This window comes from Stegastes partitus, unplaced genomic scaffold (assembly GCF_000690725.1).
Source record: "Stegastes partitus isolate 25-593 unplaced genomic scaffold, Stegastes_partitus-1.0.2 Scaffold456, whole genome shotgun sequence".
In the NCBI taxonomy this organism is placed as follows: domain Eukaryota; kingdom Metazoa; phylum Chordata; class Actinopteri; family Pomacentridae; genus Stegastes; species Stegastes partitus.
In genome coordinates, this window is record NW_007578187.1 from 160,848 (window position 1) to 178,799 (window position 17,952).

The following is a 17,952-nucleotide window of genomic DNA, read 5'->3' on the forward strand; positions in this document are numbered from 1 at the left end:
CAGAAGAAGAAGGCGGATGTTTTGGTCATTATATAACAATGCAGATGTTATTACAAGCAGAAACTACGATAACGGCTACAGATTTTATTTTAATATATTTTCAGAAAAACGCGAAATTATCATGCTGGTTTGAAAATATTTAATCGGTCATATTGAGCAGATATCTCTGGTATTTGTCACATGAACATTCCTGAAAAATTTAATGTTATTTCATCTGAGGATGCCTACATCGCCCATCAGAGCTCCTGTTTCCAGGTATTCTGCCGCACACCCTCATCAATTCCTACATTTTTGTTACTCACATAGCAACCATGTCGTCAATCGTGTTTTCTGTCAGACGATGCCTTGTGTTGCCATAAAAATCACTGCACTCTAGATAGCGTGATTCTTTTTTTATACCATGTAAGGAAACTGTCAGGAATTCCACACATTGTATGAAGGTCATTTTGACAACCTTTGGGGAGCCTGAAAAGACCTACTACCTCACCACCTAATATTCCAGCCAAGATCGCTCTGCCCCCCCTCCTTGCTTGACATCTTGTGGGAGCAGGGTGGCCATTCATCAGCCATCCAGAGCTCCATCTATCTGGACCACCCAGTGAAGCTTCGGCATTCATTTGTGAATAAAACACTTTGAAAATTAGTCATCATGAATTTCTGACGCCGCTGCCAACTTTCTCTGTGTTGCAGCTTTTTGGTAAGGCCAGACCAGACCAGCTCTGGAGGATGTTTCATTGAGAAGATTCATGATTTGACACCAGCAAATACTTGTTATCTGCTTTAAAGTGGCTTTTTTTTATAGCTGCCCTTTTAATACTGTCAATTTGTCAAACAGAGACCTAATAGGCTTTTATTCAACCAATTTCACCTGAATCCTTCACAAATCCTCTCAGTCTGATGATCTCTTGTCAGTTTTCAATATTTCTCATGCCTCTTGTAAGACATTGTAATATTCCATGCGTTTTATCCTCAGAAACATCTTTCTTCCTCCCTGTGACTTGCAGAATATTACAGAACAACCTCTTTCTTTCCCTTTAATTAAGATTTCCCTTTAAGATCACCTGGCAAACTAATTACCAACCATGTCTGAGGCTGACAACAGCTATCTATAAAGATATGTGGGAGGGGGAAAAAAAAAAACTTTGAAAAACTGAAAATGACATCTTTACTGTACTGAAATCTACTGTTACGTCACATGTGACTACAGTGAAAGCTGTAACGTTTAGTGGAATCAAATGGCGCCTGGAGTTTTAATTAGTTTTATCAAGAACAAATGTAATGAAGGTTAAGAATCGCAAAGGATCCACAATGAAGAAAGGACTTATTGGATCTGAAACAGCTTCGCACTTCTTGATTGCTTTTGGCAAGTCCTTTTTTTTGACTTGCTACCGACTGCTACGTACAGAAAATATTTTATTTTTAATCTTATTATTAAAGATTGCAGATAAGCAGAGAAAGTTTCCCACGTCATTTGACAGTAACACTGTGCAAGGTGTACTTTATCAAAACCGCCTCCTTCTTGGTCCCACTTTGAAGTCTGGAAACATCTAAGTTCACCAATGACATCATAACATTCCTCAGGTCTCTGTGGTAATGTTTTGGAACGAAGGGCTGTGCACCCTCAATGCACCAAGTATCGCAGAGTGCACATTACCTGGCAACCATTTAAATGTGCCTTGTAATTCTGGTACCGACCCCTTTGGTCAAAGAATGAACATGCAATCACTCTCTGTGGCGGTCCACTGAAGGAGACCTACTTGACTCCCATCATAGGATCAATCAGCTCAAGTCAGGGTTCAACAACATGATGTGTCATCCTCAATAGCTTCTCTTCAGGCTGAGTTATAGATCAAGGTCATGTACATGATTGATCGTGATTGATCTGCCCGCATATTCTGGCCATGAGTAATAGTGGCAACACAACAGGAGATAGGCCTCATTTGAGCGTAGGAGGAAGCAGCAATAAAAGCATCAGGAGGTCAACTCCTTTTTAGGCTTGTGGCTGAATTGGAGTCAGCAGCACAGGTTGCTGATTAGGGCAGAGGGCACCAACTTGAATTCTTGAGCCATTCAGACAGGACAGGCTCCAGTGGTCAGGAAACAGACATGACTATTGTAAGCTGCTATGGGACGCAGGGTAAATATTTAGCTTGGAGAAGGAGGGGTAATAAATTTTGAGAGCTTTAACCCAATTGCTCGAAGCTTGCAGCTATGAGCGGCCCCGGGGTGGGATGATGGGTGACTGGAGAAGAGGTGGGAGTCTGCACAACATGGGTTCAGGGAAGCACATGCTTACAATAGACATGTGGTTCGAAGGAAAACAAATCCTACAAACTACATTGTTTGTGTGTTCTCTGATTATGAAGTTGGCTGTTGGAGTAATTATCATGTAGCCTACTTCCAGGCGGATTTATCTGGATGAGCCTCTTTTGTCCTATCAAGCTGTTCCTAATTGTTACCGTTCTCACATGAAACAACAGAAGCATTCAACCTTGTCCACATACCGGGTTGGACACATGAAAAGACGTGAAGTGGAACAGAAGAATTACAGTAGATATGTGCAAACTAACAAGTTCTTAATCTCCTGATGAACACAGACGTACACCCACAATTGCTCAAAATCGATATTGTCCCAGTACTGGTCGTCTTAGACAATGTCTGTGTGCAGTCCTCCATCAAATTTATGTCCCACCTTAAAATGTGAGGCTATAATCTTTAAGGGCTCTCAGGTGAGCAACCACAAAGTATTTCTCACACTGTGGAAAAAAGCAACTTTCAAACCCATGTTTGCAAACGAGCTCGCCATAATGTAACGTAATACTACACTGGAATGATGCCTGCAATATGTCGTCTTTGAAAATACTGAATTACGAGTGCTGTAGGTCCACTAAACCCCCTCTTCAACAGACTGCACCTCTCCCCCTCCATTTTCCCATCTTTCCATCTGTTTTCGTCTGACTGGAACTTTGAGAAAGAGAGCGATAAACTGTCAAATCTGCTTTGCCAATGATCAACAGGAAACTGCAGCCAGCGATATCCTTTTGAGCGGCAGACACTGACCACAGATGTATCACTGTGGCAGCCATCAAGAGGAAAGATTTGTAGTCGGTCGAACATGGATTTGAGAGTAACTGTCAGCGACAAAAACATTTGAGTGACCCAGAAGACCTACTCGAAGAAAGATGGAGGAGATGCACTTTCCAGCCGTGAATGGAAGTCATTTATATCAATAGTGATGATTTGTCAAATAGCTCAAGTGAAAACAGCCAAATGAGTGAGCGCAATGCTTCCCAGGAGCCAAGATCAACTATTACCTCAACATTGTGAACCTTTAAGAAGGGAATGTACGCTTTGATCACTTAATTAACCTAATTACCTAATAGTGGAAAATGTGCGGGGGGAAATTGTGATTGGGCCTCCCAGCAGCTTCCACGTAACTCAACTCAATCATCACACGTCAGTTAACTCAGTTGCATAAGCGGATATTTTGGGCCGTGCTGGCGGCGCAGCTCGAGGGATGTCAGTCGGAGGCAGCAGAATGATATGTCTCAATTTCTGTTATATGGATTGACACAAAAATTTAATGAGGCTCTGTGTCTCCTACACACTTTAACTACTTCCATAAGGTGTACGGTATTTGTGTTGTGGAGTTTTCCTGTCTTATCTTTTCCTTCTCCAGTGCTTTGGATTACTACTCCCAGTTTGAACAAATGCCGTTTAAAACCAGGCATTTTAAATTCTTCAATGTTGGCCATTTCTGAGCCTCTGACCTCTGTGGCCTGTGACCTGACTTCTCATGACAAAACAGACATCCTTTGTTTACAACCCGCTGCACGTTGCAGTCGCTGGTATGTGTGTGTGTGTGCTTTTAAGACTCACGCTGAGGTTTCTGTCCCAGATCTGGATGGTGCCATCTTGGCAGCCTGCTGCGATGAGCTTCCCATCACGGCTGTAGGCGCAGCATGTGGGGGTGACCTTCTTCCCCTGCAAGGAGCGCGGTTTGAACACCGACTTGTGCTTCTTCTCTGAGTGCAGGTCCCAGGTGCGCACGGTGCTGCGAACAGACAGAACATTTTTATTTATCCTCAACCAACTGTCATGAATCAGTCATAATATATCTGTCCCTCAAAACATATTTGATCATCAACACCGCCCCTCCGCCGTAATAAATCAGATACAGTGTGCCCTGGTCATTCTCATGAACATGAGGTTAGGCAGCTCTGTGTTGCCGGGCGAGACGTTTTGCAAACAGCCGAACAGTAGATCAGTCTGACAGGTATGTCTGAAGCGTCCATGAAATCCCGATTCTCTTTCCTACATCTGCTGAACACATTACACAACCTGGAGCACTGAGAAGGGGCTTTAAACGCAGCGTTTTCATAATGCACAAATGAGAGATTTCATTCCAAAATGTCATAAAATAGAAGTCCAATAAAAACCCCTGATGGTTACAGCTTTATATATAAAACATTGAACGCATTAAACCAACCCAAATGGTGCTAAAAATAAAATATACATTTATACTTGATGCAAAAATTAGGAGACAAAGTTTTCCATCAGTCGTTAATTGCAGTTTGCTGCCATTTGGCTCAACCATCTGTTAAAATAAGGGTTAACAATTAGGTTACTGAAAAAAGCCCTCAGAGCAAGTACGGCGTTTCTGCATTCTCTGAATCAGATTAAAACAAGGTGGAACATTTCACCTTTGACCCCGTTGGCATGACTTTCTGTCAAGAGGTTGTCCAAGCAAGAGATGTCGCACACAACTTCCTACGACGTAACCGAAAGTTAAACCCATACGACTAGTTAACATGTTGCTGTAGTAGTTTTCAATCAACTATCTCTGTGTCTGTAAAGAGTTCCCAATGAAACCAATGGGTGTGCAAAACAAATGAGGGAAAAATAATTATGACAGGACAAACTGAGGCCAATACAGAGACTCAACACATTTATTTATTGAAAGACTCCACACAAGCACACCGAGCCAACCGCTCACAAACCCACGCCGAGACTCGAGTACGTCCAAATGCGTCTGTGACCGACTGCTTGCTTTGGTGAGCATCTTAACCTTCGGGTCACGGGGTCAGCAGAGGAGTATAAACACACAGGCAGGGCTGCTACTAACAGCCGAGGCAAGGATTCCTCCGTGGCCCTCGACAAAGTCACAGACACACACACTCAACAGTGTTTGGATAAGTCTAACAATGTGATACAAATGCCAGCTGAAGACATATGGTTTGAGTGAGAACTGGCAAGGGTCAAATAAAACTCTGTTTGATGCATAGTTGTGTTTAAATCTACATAACCCAAAGCTGTTAATAAATCAAAAAGCTGGGGGGGAAAAAGCCACGTATATAGAAAAGGACGTTGTGGGATACGAGCTGAAGCCTTATGCATTGTACAGTAAGTGTTTATAAGAGAAGTGCATGTGTGAGAGGAAAGGACAAAGAGTGATAACCGTGGACTGGATGACAAATAGGTCCACCTGCTGCCTCACACAGACATCTCTATTTTGTTTACAGAAGACCGTAGGCGTCTGTCAGCCAAATAAAGACAACATAACCTTTTCCGTGGCACAGGTTGGAATGCAATTTATCGTAAGGGTTCTTTCCAAAACATGGCACTGCTGGCTGTCAGGGGGACAGAGCGGAGAGGTTGGAGACCATCAGCGCTAAGAAAACTACGAGCGTCGGGGCAAAGACTGCACACGCTCACCTGGGGAAACTCTCTGCTCTAACCTGACATGGTTCATTTAAGTCTAAGAAGCTTCTATCCCCAATTAGAGTCACAAAACTCACTCTAAAGAAGTAATAATTAAAATTAACTTGCAGCCTTAAACCTTTAAATTCGACAAGGTGGTTGTTTTTGGAAATTAATAGCAATGAAAAAAGCATGAGATGTGAAAATACTCACATGTAGCATTTAAAAAACATGTTAGGGTAATAAGTTTGCTGCCTCCTCTACGTCAAAACCCTGTTTTCCCTTCAATCAGCAGCCACCTTTCCCTCAACAAACGCTTCAGAGACAGAGGGGTGAATGTAATAAAATGAGACCCATACAGCCTCAGTCATGCATGTGCACTTTACGAGGTAGCACAATCGTTCACACATCAACTGAGGAGTGACAATTCCCTGGGCCCCAGATTTTATCTGTCCTTCAGGTTATAGGCCTAGTGGGGGCGATGGTTGCTGGGATCACCTTCCCCAGATGATGAGATAAGGACGAGACAGAAAAGAAAGGCGTACGTTTTGTTTAGGGTTGTTTACTGGTCGAATTCCAGTGATAGGCTGCGTTGCCCGATGACTGGTTGACTGACTAACTGGGGCTCTGTTATGAGAAAGGAGGATTAAGAGGGAAGATGCTCCATCTCCCATCACAGCTGAAGAAGATAAAGTGGGGAAATAACAGAGGGATTTGGGAGGAGGCGTCCACACAATTGCACTCAAGCGAGCAAGAAAAACCAAAGAACAGAAAGGCTTTGGCCCGAGCGCAGATGGACTGTGGGTACAGTGAGAAGCCGATTCACAAAAACTCACAACATTATTAGTGTGGCTCCGAGCTACAAGATCAATCTAAAGATGCCTTAGCGGGGCAGGTGTGAGCGTACACAACAGGTACAACATACCGGAAAAAAAGCTGTCGCAGTGTCTTTGTGCTCGAGTCAGGACAGCTTTTCAGATTTAACCAAGCAATCGTGTGATGAAACGCTTTCACACCCATAAGGATGTGGCCCGATATTCAGTTCAACAAGAAGAGAAACAAACACCGTATTCACAGATCAAACACTAAAGAACTAGATGTTAGTGTCAGGCAAAAATTCCACCATGACTGTAAATTGAACAAGAAGGATAAATGCTCTCCTTTAAGGTATGGTATGCGCATTCTTGGGCAGGACATGGAACACTTGCAGTGTAAGGTAGGAACAGTCGGAGATGCGCTGGACTGTGGATGAACCTGATGTGTCCGACAGTGTGAATCAGCCCAACATGCTCGCACACATTTTGTGCCGTCTGTCCTCACTCTTCATCCCTGTTCTGTCACGCAGATCACACTTAATAACCCAGCAGCAATGCCCTTTGCCTCAAAAAAAAAAATCCAAAGTGAGCTATCACCCAGCGTTTGGCCGAGAGCGCTGAAAAACAGACGACCTACTTACTTGACAAGATCAGTATGGCAGAAATAATCAATTAGGAAACAGGCCGAGAGAGAGAAAGAAATACTTTTTAGCACATGTGCAATAAAATATCGATCAATTTATTCACGCAGGAACATTTTAAATCTGCTTTGTGTGACTTTTTATTTCTGTGGATGGTCGCCAAGGATAACTTTGTTTGGTTTGAGTGCATGACCAAGAAAAATCATTTGCTCCTCAGCAGTAAAAAGTCCTGCCATGTTGTCCGCTGGGTCTCCTTTGCATACAGCCGCACATTCGAGTCCAGCTGCAGCCCTGAAAGCAGGCCAGCACGAAGGGAATCCCTGGCATTTGAACCTCCTGGAAACATTCCTCAAATTGTGTGTATTTGTGTGTACACATGCCTCACAATTCAACAGAAGTAACATGTGGGCCCAATTAGAAAGTCGCCGTTTGTCCCATCCCCTGCTCCACTGGCTGAAATTTCAGTCACAAAAAGAGCATAACACGGATTTCTGATCATTCTCCTGGGCACTATAAAGCTGCGCAAGTAAAATAAAGAATCGGCAGCGTTGTGTCCTTAAAGACACTAAATCAAATCTTCCCGCAATGTTGGTTCTACTTTGTTAAATGTTTAAAGCAGTACGGTTCGTTAACTTTAAACAGAAATTATTCAAGGTTTTTAAAGTCGCTAGTGTTTAAGACTTCTTTTATTCGAAAATGTTGCTGTTCTCAAAACACGCCGCTGCCAGCGAGACCCGGCCATATTTTCAGTTTACTTCGAGTTCTGCCCTGCCAAAGAAAGACTTCCACCGGGAGCAGGCCGAGCACATATCGCCTTCGCTTTCCGAGAAATAAATCCATAGTTTTCAAACAGTTGTTCAGCCTTTCGGCAAAGACTTAGATTGAGTGGCTCGGTGCTTAATGGGCATTTGGCTGCCTCGGATCAAACGGGAATACTGTTGGAAAACACTGTGCCATTTTACGAACGCTTACTCTAAAAAGCAAACGACGGAAGAATGTGAAATGTTGACACGTTCACAGCACCGTGAGGAGAAACACTTTTCAGTGACCGACTTGTGTCGCACGGCTCCACTGAGGCCCCATTCAGGCCTCAGCTTGCGAGGACAATCGCTGCCACCCTGCTGCTGCATTAATAAACTGCTTCATCAGTGCTTCCCTCTCATCCAACTTCCTCTCAGGGAGGGAAAAAAAAAAAAGTCTGGGTTAATGAAATCATTCAGGGAGCTGGGAGAAAGCACTTATGAATGAGATTCCACACAACCAGGGGGATCTTTAATTAAGGAGCGGGGCGGTCCAGTGATCATGCTTAATAACCTATTCAAATAAACACAACAAAGACAGTCCAACTAGGTAGAAAGACCTTGATGTTGGTCTAATGTTGAAGCACACACAGACAGTAGCAGACACCCACTGGCACCACTGGCCGACTGCTGGTCCGTTCTAAAGACGTCCACTGACTAGAGCCGGGCCTCTCTGCAGAATCCAGACTTTACTCAAAGGATGGCACTGAAGTGGATGGAGCAGCAGAGACACGGTGGTGATTCAGATAAAGGCAGAAACATTCTTTTATCCGCCCGTAATAAACAGCATTAATAATCTATGAGGACTGAAAAGTCCGTAAGGGTTCAGTGTATTTCAGCTTCCAAAGGTCCACCTATAACGGCACAGCACCGTCACGGCTGTTTCACATCTTTATGGCAGCTGCAGTCTGAAATAATGCAGACACACATCTTACAACAGCAAGCTTATTGTTTGTCTCTGAAGTTCCTGTTTTAGTTTTGGGTAAGAGATCCGTGTTGTCATCCATAGACAGTGAGATCCTGGACATGCCGTCTGTGATGTTACACAGCGCCTACTGGAGATCTGATGTGGTTTTAACACTTGCTGGTTAGAGAAGCCAGATAATGCAAATCTGAACAAAAAGATGGGATCAAGATAAAGAGACAACTTTCATAACTGACACGTAAACTCTCCCAAACAGCTTTTGTCTTCTGTAAATCCAAGTTTTTTCCCCCTAAAAATCCCAAACAAGAGCGCATAAAATCAAGGCCACAAAATCTGTAGTTGCTTCAGTCCAGTCACAGCCAGTTCCATCTAAGATTAATTCAAGCAAACTCAGAATCCCCTCAAACCTGGAACCGTCCGGGCTTTAAAAAAACCCATTTCTATATACATGAAAGCGTTTATAATAATGCTTTACAGGTTTAAACAAAACTATGATGCACAGCTTTGCAGAAGATGTACAATGTAGCTGTAAGCAACATATCCTATCCTGACATCTTGAATACTTTCTGTTTACTTAAGGTCTGAAAAGAACTGGTTATCAGAAACAAGGACTGAGGTAATGTGATCTGTTAGTTTGGCACCTGTTTAATCTCCAGCAGTTGCATTCTGTTCGCACTGAAGCAATGAACGGGGACTTTTGACTGAAGAAGTGATAGGTTTGAGGGGTAGTGGGTTCACCAAGAAACCAAAATACATCATTTAAGTTAACCCCGTGTTGCACAGCACATTACCAACACGATGAAGTAGAAGTGCAGACAACTTCTTCCACCTGCAAATCAATACACGCAGTCGCTCGCTCTTTTTAAGTCGCTGCCTCTTTCCCTCTCTGAGACTCAGGTTGCTGTGTTGTGACCTGGTCTGCTGCTGTGAACCTTCCTCACGCTGCAGCTGCTCGGCCTGTGAATGGCTCCCTGTGCGCTCCTCTCCGCTGTTCTCCTGTGAGCTGGCCAGGGGCAACACCCAGTGCTAACGTGCCAGGGGAGGATTTCCAGAGCCTCAATAAGAGCTAAATAAACCAACCTCCACATCTGGGAGAGCAGTAACACTGGTAAACAGTGGGCCGTGGCCTACCCACAAAGCCAGGCCCTTGTTTCCACTTAATGATGATAGCCCTGGGTTTCTGCACTGCTGCCTGTCACACTCACTTAGACTCATCACTGTGCTCCGGCTCGCTCACATGTGTTCACTCACAAATATTCCCGCACACCTATACACGGGGCAGAGAGTTATAGCTTCTGCAGCCATACAGGTCTGGTGTTGTTTTAGTTAGGCAATAGGCTGCTAAAAAATCTGCTATCTGAGACGGATATGTTTGTATGTCAGCCTATTATCTCCTGTGGTCGATCTGGTTCAAATCACTGCATCCAAATAAAGAGCTGCATTTGGACAACATCCAGTATAAATGCACTGTGTATCAATGCACAGCTATGAGGTCAGACAGCACTTGGCAGAGGCATAGTTTGGACTAGAGGACTCCCTGCTGGTGACAGAGGAGATGAGAGCAAAATTAAGTCCATTCAGTGGGAGTACTGCTGTGGACAGAGACAACTGGGTTAGCCAGTCAGGATGACTGTGAATAAAATGTTGTAAGACTACTTGTAATCTTCAATGTTCTGGAAGTCACATGGAGTATTGCAACACAATGCTCTAGATTCATCACGTAAAATTAGATCCAACTTGCACTGGTATGAAAATGTATTTCAGATAATTATTTCAAAGCACAGGGCTTCTGCTGCGTACCACATCTCTCCTACCGCACACTGTTGCTCGTGGGGTTTTCTGAATGATTACTAATAATGACACATGCTTGTTGCTAAACCACAAAATGTTTAATATGCCTGTGCATGCAGCGGGCAGGTTAGTAACCATTTGTCTACATGAAAGCATCTCTTTCATATTTGTGGATTAGGTTTATTTACCAGACAGCAGCACAAGGGGAAGTGACAGCCTCCGACTATAACTCACAGCTTACAATACTTGTTGTAAACTTACCCATCGTTCGAGCAGGTCATGAACTCCTCCTTAATCTTCGGATGCCAGCAGCCGCCATTCAGCATTGCCGTGTGGCCCTGAAAAGAGCAGAAAATGAAAATGAACTAACTACACGCTTAACAAACACTAAATTGTTGCTGACCAAAGCCTGAGCCTAGCTTCTAATCACTCTGAGGTGCTGCACACAACCTAGAATCATGAGCATATTGTTTAATGTGAAACCAGTCTGCCACATGAGCATTTTTTCCAACTCATTTGATATTCAGTGACTAGCCGTAGAACTTGTACCCGTAAGAGCGAGTGGAAACTTAAAAGGGTAAACGCTGCCAGTAGGAACCAATGAAAGCAAATTCATGAGGGTGTATTTTGCAATCTTGCATGCAAGTAATGTGCAAAGACAGCTGCTGTTCTTCATCGTTAGCTGTTGTTCTTCATTCGTCTTGTGCCAAAACTGCTTTGCGAAAGGTCGCCAGTTAATTATTTCAAGGGTGCTGTAACATTTTTGTGATGGTGCACTGTCAGTGCAGTGCAACGTAAACTGTGTGGCAATGTGAGGTCTTTATGCACAGAGAAACATGCAGCAATTAGTTTGCCTGATCTGCATGAACTGTGAAGGGCTCTCCCTCGAGCAAAGGCCTCTTAATTTGATCATATTGTAACACTGACTTCGTGACATAGGCCTTGCCTTACAACTGAGCCAGTGAACCTGAGGCCGTGCAGCAGGCTGTGTCACAGCTTCAAACAGGGAGCTCCTTGCAGACTAACTTTTAGCCATTTCCTTTGCTGGAGGAGTCCTGTGGAGAATTACTCATAACAAATGACTTCAAAGCGGGATAACCCAGAGAGAGGCCTCCCCGACTGCCAGGTCAGAGTGGAACACTTCAGCGTGATGCAAAGAGGATTCAGACATGACATACCGCTATTTGACAGGACGCTCAAGAAAGCAGAGCCATGCGTGAGCAGAAGTTGACCAAATGACATCGGTATGTGTGGATCAGGAAGAGGGCCAGCCTGTTCACTGTCAGACACTTTAAACACACCACTTGAATAATTGATTAAGTGGAGCGGTGTATGTCTTGCTGTTTTATGACTAAAACGAATTTAAGATTGCCAAGTTGTTAGATTTTATGGTAACATACACACTCACTATATGATGAGGCTGAAGCTCCATTGGGCTGTGAGCGGCACGATTGCTTCTCTGTTCGGTGCAGCGACATCAAAACAAACACTCATCCATCACAGGAGCTTCACAATTACAGTAAAAGAGCCGCTACCTTCCTAAACAAATCTGATTCCTCTTCCTTAACAGTTTAGGACAACAAATTGCCAATGACTAAAAAGAAACAGACGGCTATTCATACCAATAGTAAACATAGAGCATGCTAATGACAAACAGAACCAAAACAAAAACCCACTCTGACAACAAAACGGAGTCAGGATAAGGGACTGAGGGGACAATACTGGCATTCCCAGTGTGTTGTTATTTAAAGTGTTTCCAGCAGAGCGTACACTGTTCTTTGTATTTATATGGTTTAAGTTTAGGAATGCAGAGAGGATTAGCTCATTAACGAATTAGTTGATGGACTCAAAATTGGGATGATAAAGATTTCTCAAGAACAAACGCCAAACATTCTTTTGTTTCAGATTCCCCGATGCAGTTATTTGCTTGTTTTTTTTCCTGTTTTTCTGTCTTTGGGTTTTGAAAAAGGCAATATAAGTAGCAGATAAGTGGCGTCGTAGACCACTTCCCGTGTTTATTGGTGGGCCCTATATATAGGTCTGTGGCTAGCATACAGGAAGATTAAACAACCACGTCACAAGCGCATAGTGCAGCACAGCATAGCCAGCTCCACGGGACAAGCCTCAGCAGTCCACTTGCATCTTAACGATATGGGGCAGAGAAAAACAGATCATGCAAAGGTTTACAACACCAACTATAATGCAGTCCTCATATTCCTCCCCAGGCCGTTTCACCGCAATTTACACCTTGAGTCGTTTGAGTAAAGAAAAAAAAATCCTGGGACTCATCATCAGTCAGAACTGAGTAGGGCTTACGAATGAGAGTGAAATGTTTTCAAGAACCCAAAGAAGTCCTTAGGCCTTCTACCGAAGCACTTAAGATTTGTTTCTGTTAAGATTTTTCCACAAAAAAAATTAAATTACATGGTTAGACGTTCTTAGATGACATCTATCTCACAGTGAGATGAGTTTGGAGGGAAGCACTTGTCTGTCAACAGAGGCAAAGCAGAGGCAAGGACTTAATTATCACATGAGACACAGCTAATCGACTGGGACACTGTCAGCGGGCCAAAACGCATTTCCATTGAACCAAACTCATCATCAGCTCCAGATGGGACAAGAATGGAGGACATCCAGGAAAACTCTACTTGCAATCAATGGGCCTTCACTTCAAGTAATTCATATGGGTGGTATAAACCATGTCTAAATGCACTGCAGCTGGCACAGATGGTCACTGACCACCAATATAGCTCTCTTAAACACAGTAAAACCCAAACATGGACACTTAATTAGGATCCTTCTTTGTAGATTCAGGTATATACAAGAAGTGAACCATGACAGTCCGGAGAGTATGTTTTGTTCCTCTCCCCCCTGAGACTGCCTCTGGCCGCTCTCACAGCACACACCATTATCCTTGCATACAAAAACAGACCAGCTACACCTTGCTACCATTACACGTTGGCAAGTTGTTTCCGCAAAGCTTAGCAGATCGTCCTATCCGTGTTTAGAATTAGCAGTCACTCCTGGGCAAACTGCTGTTGCTATAGTAAGGAAAACATAAACACCTGTAAGATCCGTCATATTAATTCCAGATTAATACAACTTGGGTCCTGTTTTTATAGTTTTGGCCACTATTGATCATTATTTTACTTCCACTTAACAGAAATCTGGTAATTGCTAAAAGTCAGACAAGGCGAGAAACACATAACGTTAGAAGAAAAAGTTTTAAGCAGGTGAAACTGATTTTTAACATCCATCTTGGTTAACAGGCCAGCTTCCTGGTTTAACTTGACATAACATGCTTTTGTTGTGCACAGTTTTTCTCTGCAAGGGGTCTTGATTACAGAGAGTTCTGTATTTGTGATTTTTTTCCCTCCAAATAAATGGATCTCAAATCTGGTCAAAATGTGTTGGCGTCTTTACAACCTGTGGGACCATCTGACTGCTCATGTTTATTGCCCTGTCAGACCTTGTTGCAGTGTTTCCAGATCTCAGCAATTACTTTGATGATATGTTATCGTAAACCAACTGAAATGATGGACAAATGGACAGAAATTGGAGGCCCAAGCTGAATAAACTGAAATCACACGAGAACAGGACTCGTGCATACCTTGGTGTTGGCCATATCCACAATGTACTGATCTCCCTTCACACACTCCATGACGTTGAAGCCGTCACGGTCCAACACCTTGGCCTGTGCGTTGCCAGAAGCGACCAGGATGACATCACCGGTGATGCTGTACTGCAGGGACTTGATTTGATGACTGAGGAGACACACAAAGAAAAAACAAAACATGACATAAAGTTAGTTTCAGTTTTAATTTCTGCAGCAATACCGTGTTCCAATACGTGTGATTTAGAGTCAATTTGCAAGACATCTGCAAGCTTTGATTGTACAGCACTGTCGTATAATATAAAACGCTTTTAAACCTTCAAATAGTTCAGGTACAAACACAAACAACAGATACATGTAACTATAGGAACAAAACAGGCCGACATCTGACGAACACCTGATGATTGGCATCTTTGATCTACAACAGGCAACAAACAAACACGCTAAACCACAACAGCGAGCACGATAGCATTTTAGCTGCGAAATGGAAAGAATTACCTTGAAACATTTTACACACAAACATGTTACATCTGTATGTTGCTGCGCAGGATGTGTACAGGATCTGGAAACAAATCCCCAATGGAAAAAGAAAGACGCAGCTATTGATCTATTTAAAAAGAGGAACTATATTTGTGTATTTTGAGCTCTCTGTGACATTATATGGAATTTTCAGAGGAACATACAAATGATACTACAATGCACGGCAATGCTTGTTCTTAAGAGACAACTATCTACACCACCAGAGTGGAATGAGGTCAGTAATAAGCAGCAATAACACAGCAGGGTGTAGAAACTTGTGAAAAGAATGCGAGGCTGCCATCATTTTAGTTATTAGCTGGAAAGTAGGGAATAAATGGATCTTTAAAGGCTCACCGGTTTCTCAAACTCCTTGTTGTTTTAGTTTAACTGAGCTCACAAGTTGCCTTTTTAAGTCAGGAAAGAGGAACAGTGGACCTTAACAGCACCGCTTGTTAGTAAACCAAACAGGCTACTGGATCACATTGTAATCAAATTAAATGTAGCGTAAATTTTTGTTAATAAGGGGAAGCCTGCTCCAGCTCAGCCCACTGATTCCCAAAACCAAAAAAGAATTTGATCTTTGATGATAGTGTCAGCGAAACACAGAGTAAACATGCATCCACATACACAAACACCCACATATCTAAACCATCTGCTTCTGAAGGGCTCATTTTGCATGAAAAGAGAGGATGTCACAGAGTTAACACAAGGCTCAACGAAGCTCAACAAATGCATGTGTGTTTGTGTATGTGTGCACACTTTGGCACACATAAAAGCAGTCGATGCACTGGATGTTTGCATGAAACTAATTAAGCACATGTTAAGCAACTGTGTTGATGTTCCACGTACCACTCACAGGGCTGCAGGGATCTGAAGGCCTGCAGAGCCTGGTCCATCCCGGCAAAGTCCCAGAAACGCACATCGTAATCGTATCCGCCGGTCACCAGACGGGCTCCAGAGGGGTCTAAGCCAAGAGCTGATACCTAAAGAGACAAACACGTTTTTTAAAACTAAAATACAGTTCATGAGCCCGTGCGGTTTAGAGGCCAACCAACTGTCGAAGGCTGCTTCAGATGCTCGAAATATTTGACAATGTAGTCACACTGGCTCGGTTAAAGGCCGCAAAAACAAATAGAAGTCAAATGTTTAAAGTTTGTTCTTCTGTCATGATCCAATTATTCAAAACAAAACTCCTCTTAAGCTGCAGTAATTACTGAATCTGGCTACCAGACTCAAAACGAACCCTTTTTTTATCACTTCTAGAACAAGTGAAACAGACTCAGAGTTGCCCTGATGCAGACATTCAGAGTCAGATCTTTCAGTGTGAGCATAATATAAATAAAATATGTTGATGATGAGCCATTTATGAAAAATACACATTTGACAGATACAATTTTTTATTCTTGGCAAACTGAAAATCACTGAATACTTTCTTCAAAGAGTCTACAACACTTGTAATTTCCTGAAAGTTAAGTCCTTACTGTCTTGGTGCCGTGCTGCAGAGTGATCTCATGAGTGTCTGGAATCTTCTTCACTGGATTCTGGGGTGGAAAGTGGAGACAATTAAAAGACTTAGGTGTGTGATTATGATGTAGCATATCATTCAGTTTTATATATTTTTATTTTAACAGGCTGTGTGACTATGAATGTATCTGCTGTGAATTACTGAAGACAACAGTCACACTGTTTAACACTGAGCTGAGCTGTTTTGTTCAGAACTGTGTCATTACCTCATTTCATCTCATATTGTAAATACTCCTCCTATGAAAATCAATACATCACCCATATTTTAAAAAGATCAATAATGTAAGATGCTGATATCTTTTAGGTGTCTCTGCCATTTTGGTATCACAAGAAACAGAATCAAACGAGATATGCAACATCTCAAGGGCATATTACTCTTCTTGTCATGAATAGCGCAACATCGATCATTGATTCCATTTTCTTGTGCTGCCATCTTGTGGTGAGATTTCAAAACAACCACAACAACCAACTGTTGCCTTCATCGCTGAAGAAACTACAGCAGGTAGCAAAATTATACGTGCAAATAATAAAATTAGAGATGACTGAATTCCATTTTACTTTCTCAGTATCTGGGTCGTGGCATTGTGCTTTCTATCTCACTCTAACAGACTCCGTGTGCTTTTCCTTCTGGGTTCCTTCAGGAAGTATTCTACAGGTAATGTCAACTATTTCAGACCTACATTATCATCATCATCATCATCTTGTGCTTCCTCTTCGTCGTCATCATCACTGTGAGCTGTGCTGCCTGAGTAACCTGGAGGAAGAGGTGGCCCCACAAGCTCATCGTCATCCTCCTGGGCTGCATGTTGAGGAGGCACCGGGGGTCCGATAAGCTCAGAGTCAGAGTCAGAGTCAGAATCTGATCCACTGCTGCTGTCACTCTTGTGTACCCTATACAAGAAATTTAAAAAAAACAACAAATGAAGTACAAACTTAATGCAAACTTGAACAGTAGACATGTAGCTAAATGGGCAGCCAGAGGAAACTGTAAAATATTAGTTACACAAAGACAAAAACTAAGAAATCCTTGCCTACCTTGAAGAAGCAGCTGCAGCTTTTTCTTTCTGACTGTGAACCAAGGGTTTGACTGACTTGGAGCTCTCCCCTTCCTCCTCCATCGGAGTCTCCTTCTGCCTCTCCTCTGAGGATCCAACGATTACAATTACACTCATGATTACTAAACGGCTTTTGTCTTATCGTGACTAAGGAAAACCTTACCTAAGACATGCTGACTTCTCTCAATTGCTGTTCGCCGTGTCTGCTCAAAAATGGCATCAAAGTCAAAGGTGCGGGCTTTCTTACCTGGAAGGTACAAATTAAACTTGCTTGAGCTATCACAGTCACAACAAAAATGATCAGTTTATCATATAAGAAATAAAAAAGTCGAATAAATGACCATTTGTGCCGCATCGCACATACCAAACCCAGAAAATCCCATGACGGATCCAATGTCTCCATCACCACCCATCTTGTCTGAAGCTGTAAAAGAGGTGAAATGTTTATCATTGGCTGTTTATGATGAAAACTGTAATGACAGTTTCTTTTCAGTGAGAGGAGGTGCTTCATTATTGTCTTGAGAGGTACAATCTCCTATCATATTATTAAAATCAGCATGTTATTGTAC

At 42.7% G+C, this 17,952-nt stretch overlaps 1 protein-coding gene across 2 annotated transcripts in view; it reads right to left on the reverse strand.

Moving 5' to 3' along the window:
- The window catches only part of wdr70 (WD repeat domain 70), a 49,593-nt gene that overhangs the window by 22,038 nt on the left and 9,603 nt on the right, over positions 1-17,952 (reverse strand). Inside the window, exons 2-10 of one of the 2 annotated variants that reach the window (XM_008286472.1) lie at positions 17,748-17,807; positions 17,547-17,630; positions 17,364-17,469; positions 17,009-17,219; positions 16,286-16,345; positions 15,654-15,787; positions 14,283-14,436; positions 10,934-11,010; positions 3,880-4,054 (exon numbers count right to left, since the gene is read on the reverse strand). In XM_008286472.1, the coding sequence (XP_008284694.1) occupies positions 3,880-4,054; positions 10,934-11,010; positions 14,283-14,436; positions 15,654-15,787; positions 16,286-16,345; positions 17,009-17,219; positions 17,364-17,469; positions 17,547-17,630; positions 17,748-17,807 (1,061 nt within the window). The remainder of the gene's footprint in view (positions 1-3,879; positions 4,055-10,933; positions 11,011-14,282; positions 14,437-15,653; positions 15,788-16,285; positions 16,346-17,008; positions 17,220-17,363; positions 17,470-17,546; positions 17,631-17,747; positions 17,808-17,952) is intronic. The other variant, XM_008286473.1, reaches the window with a different exon arrangement.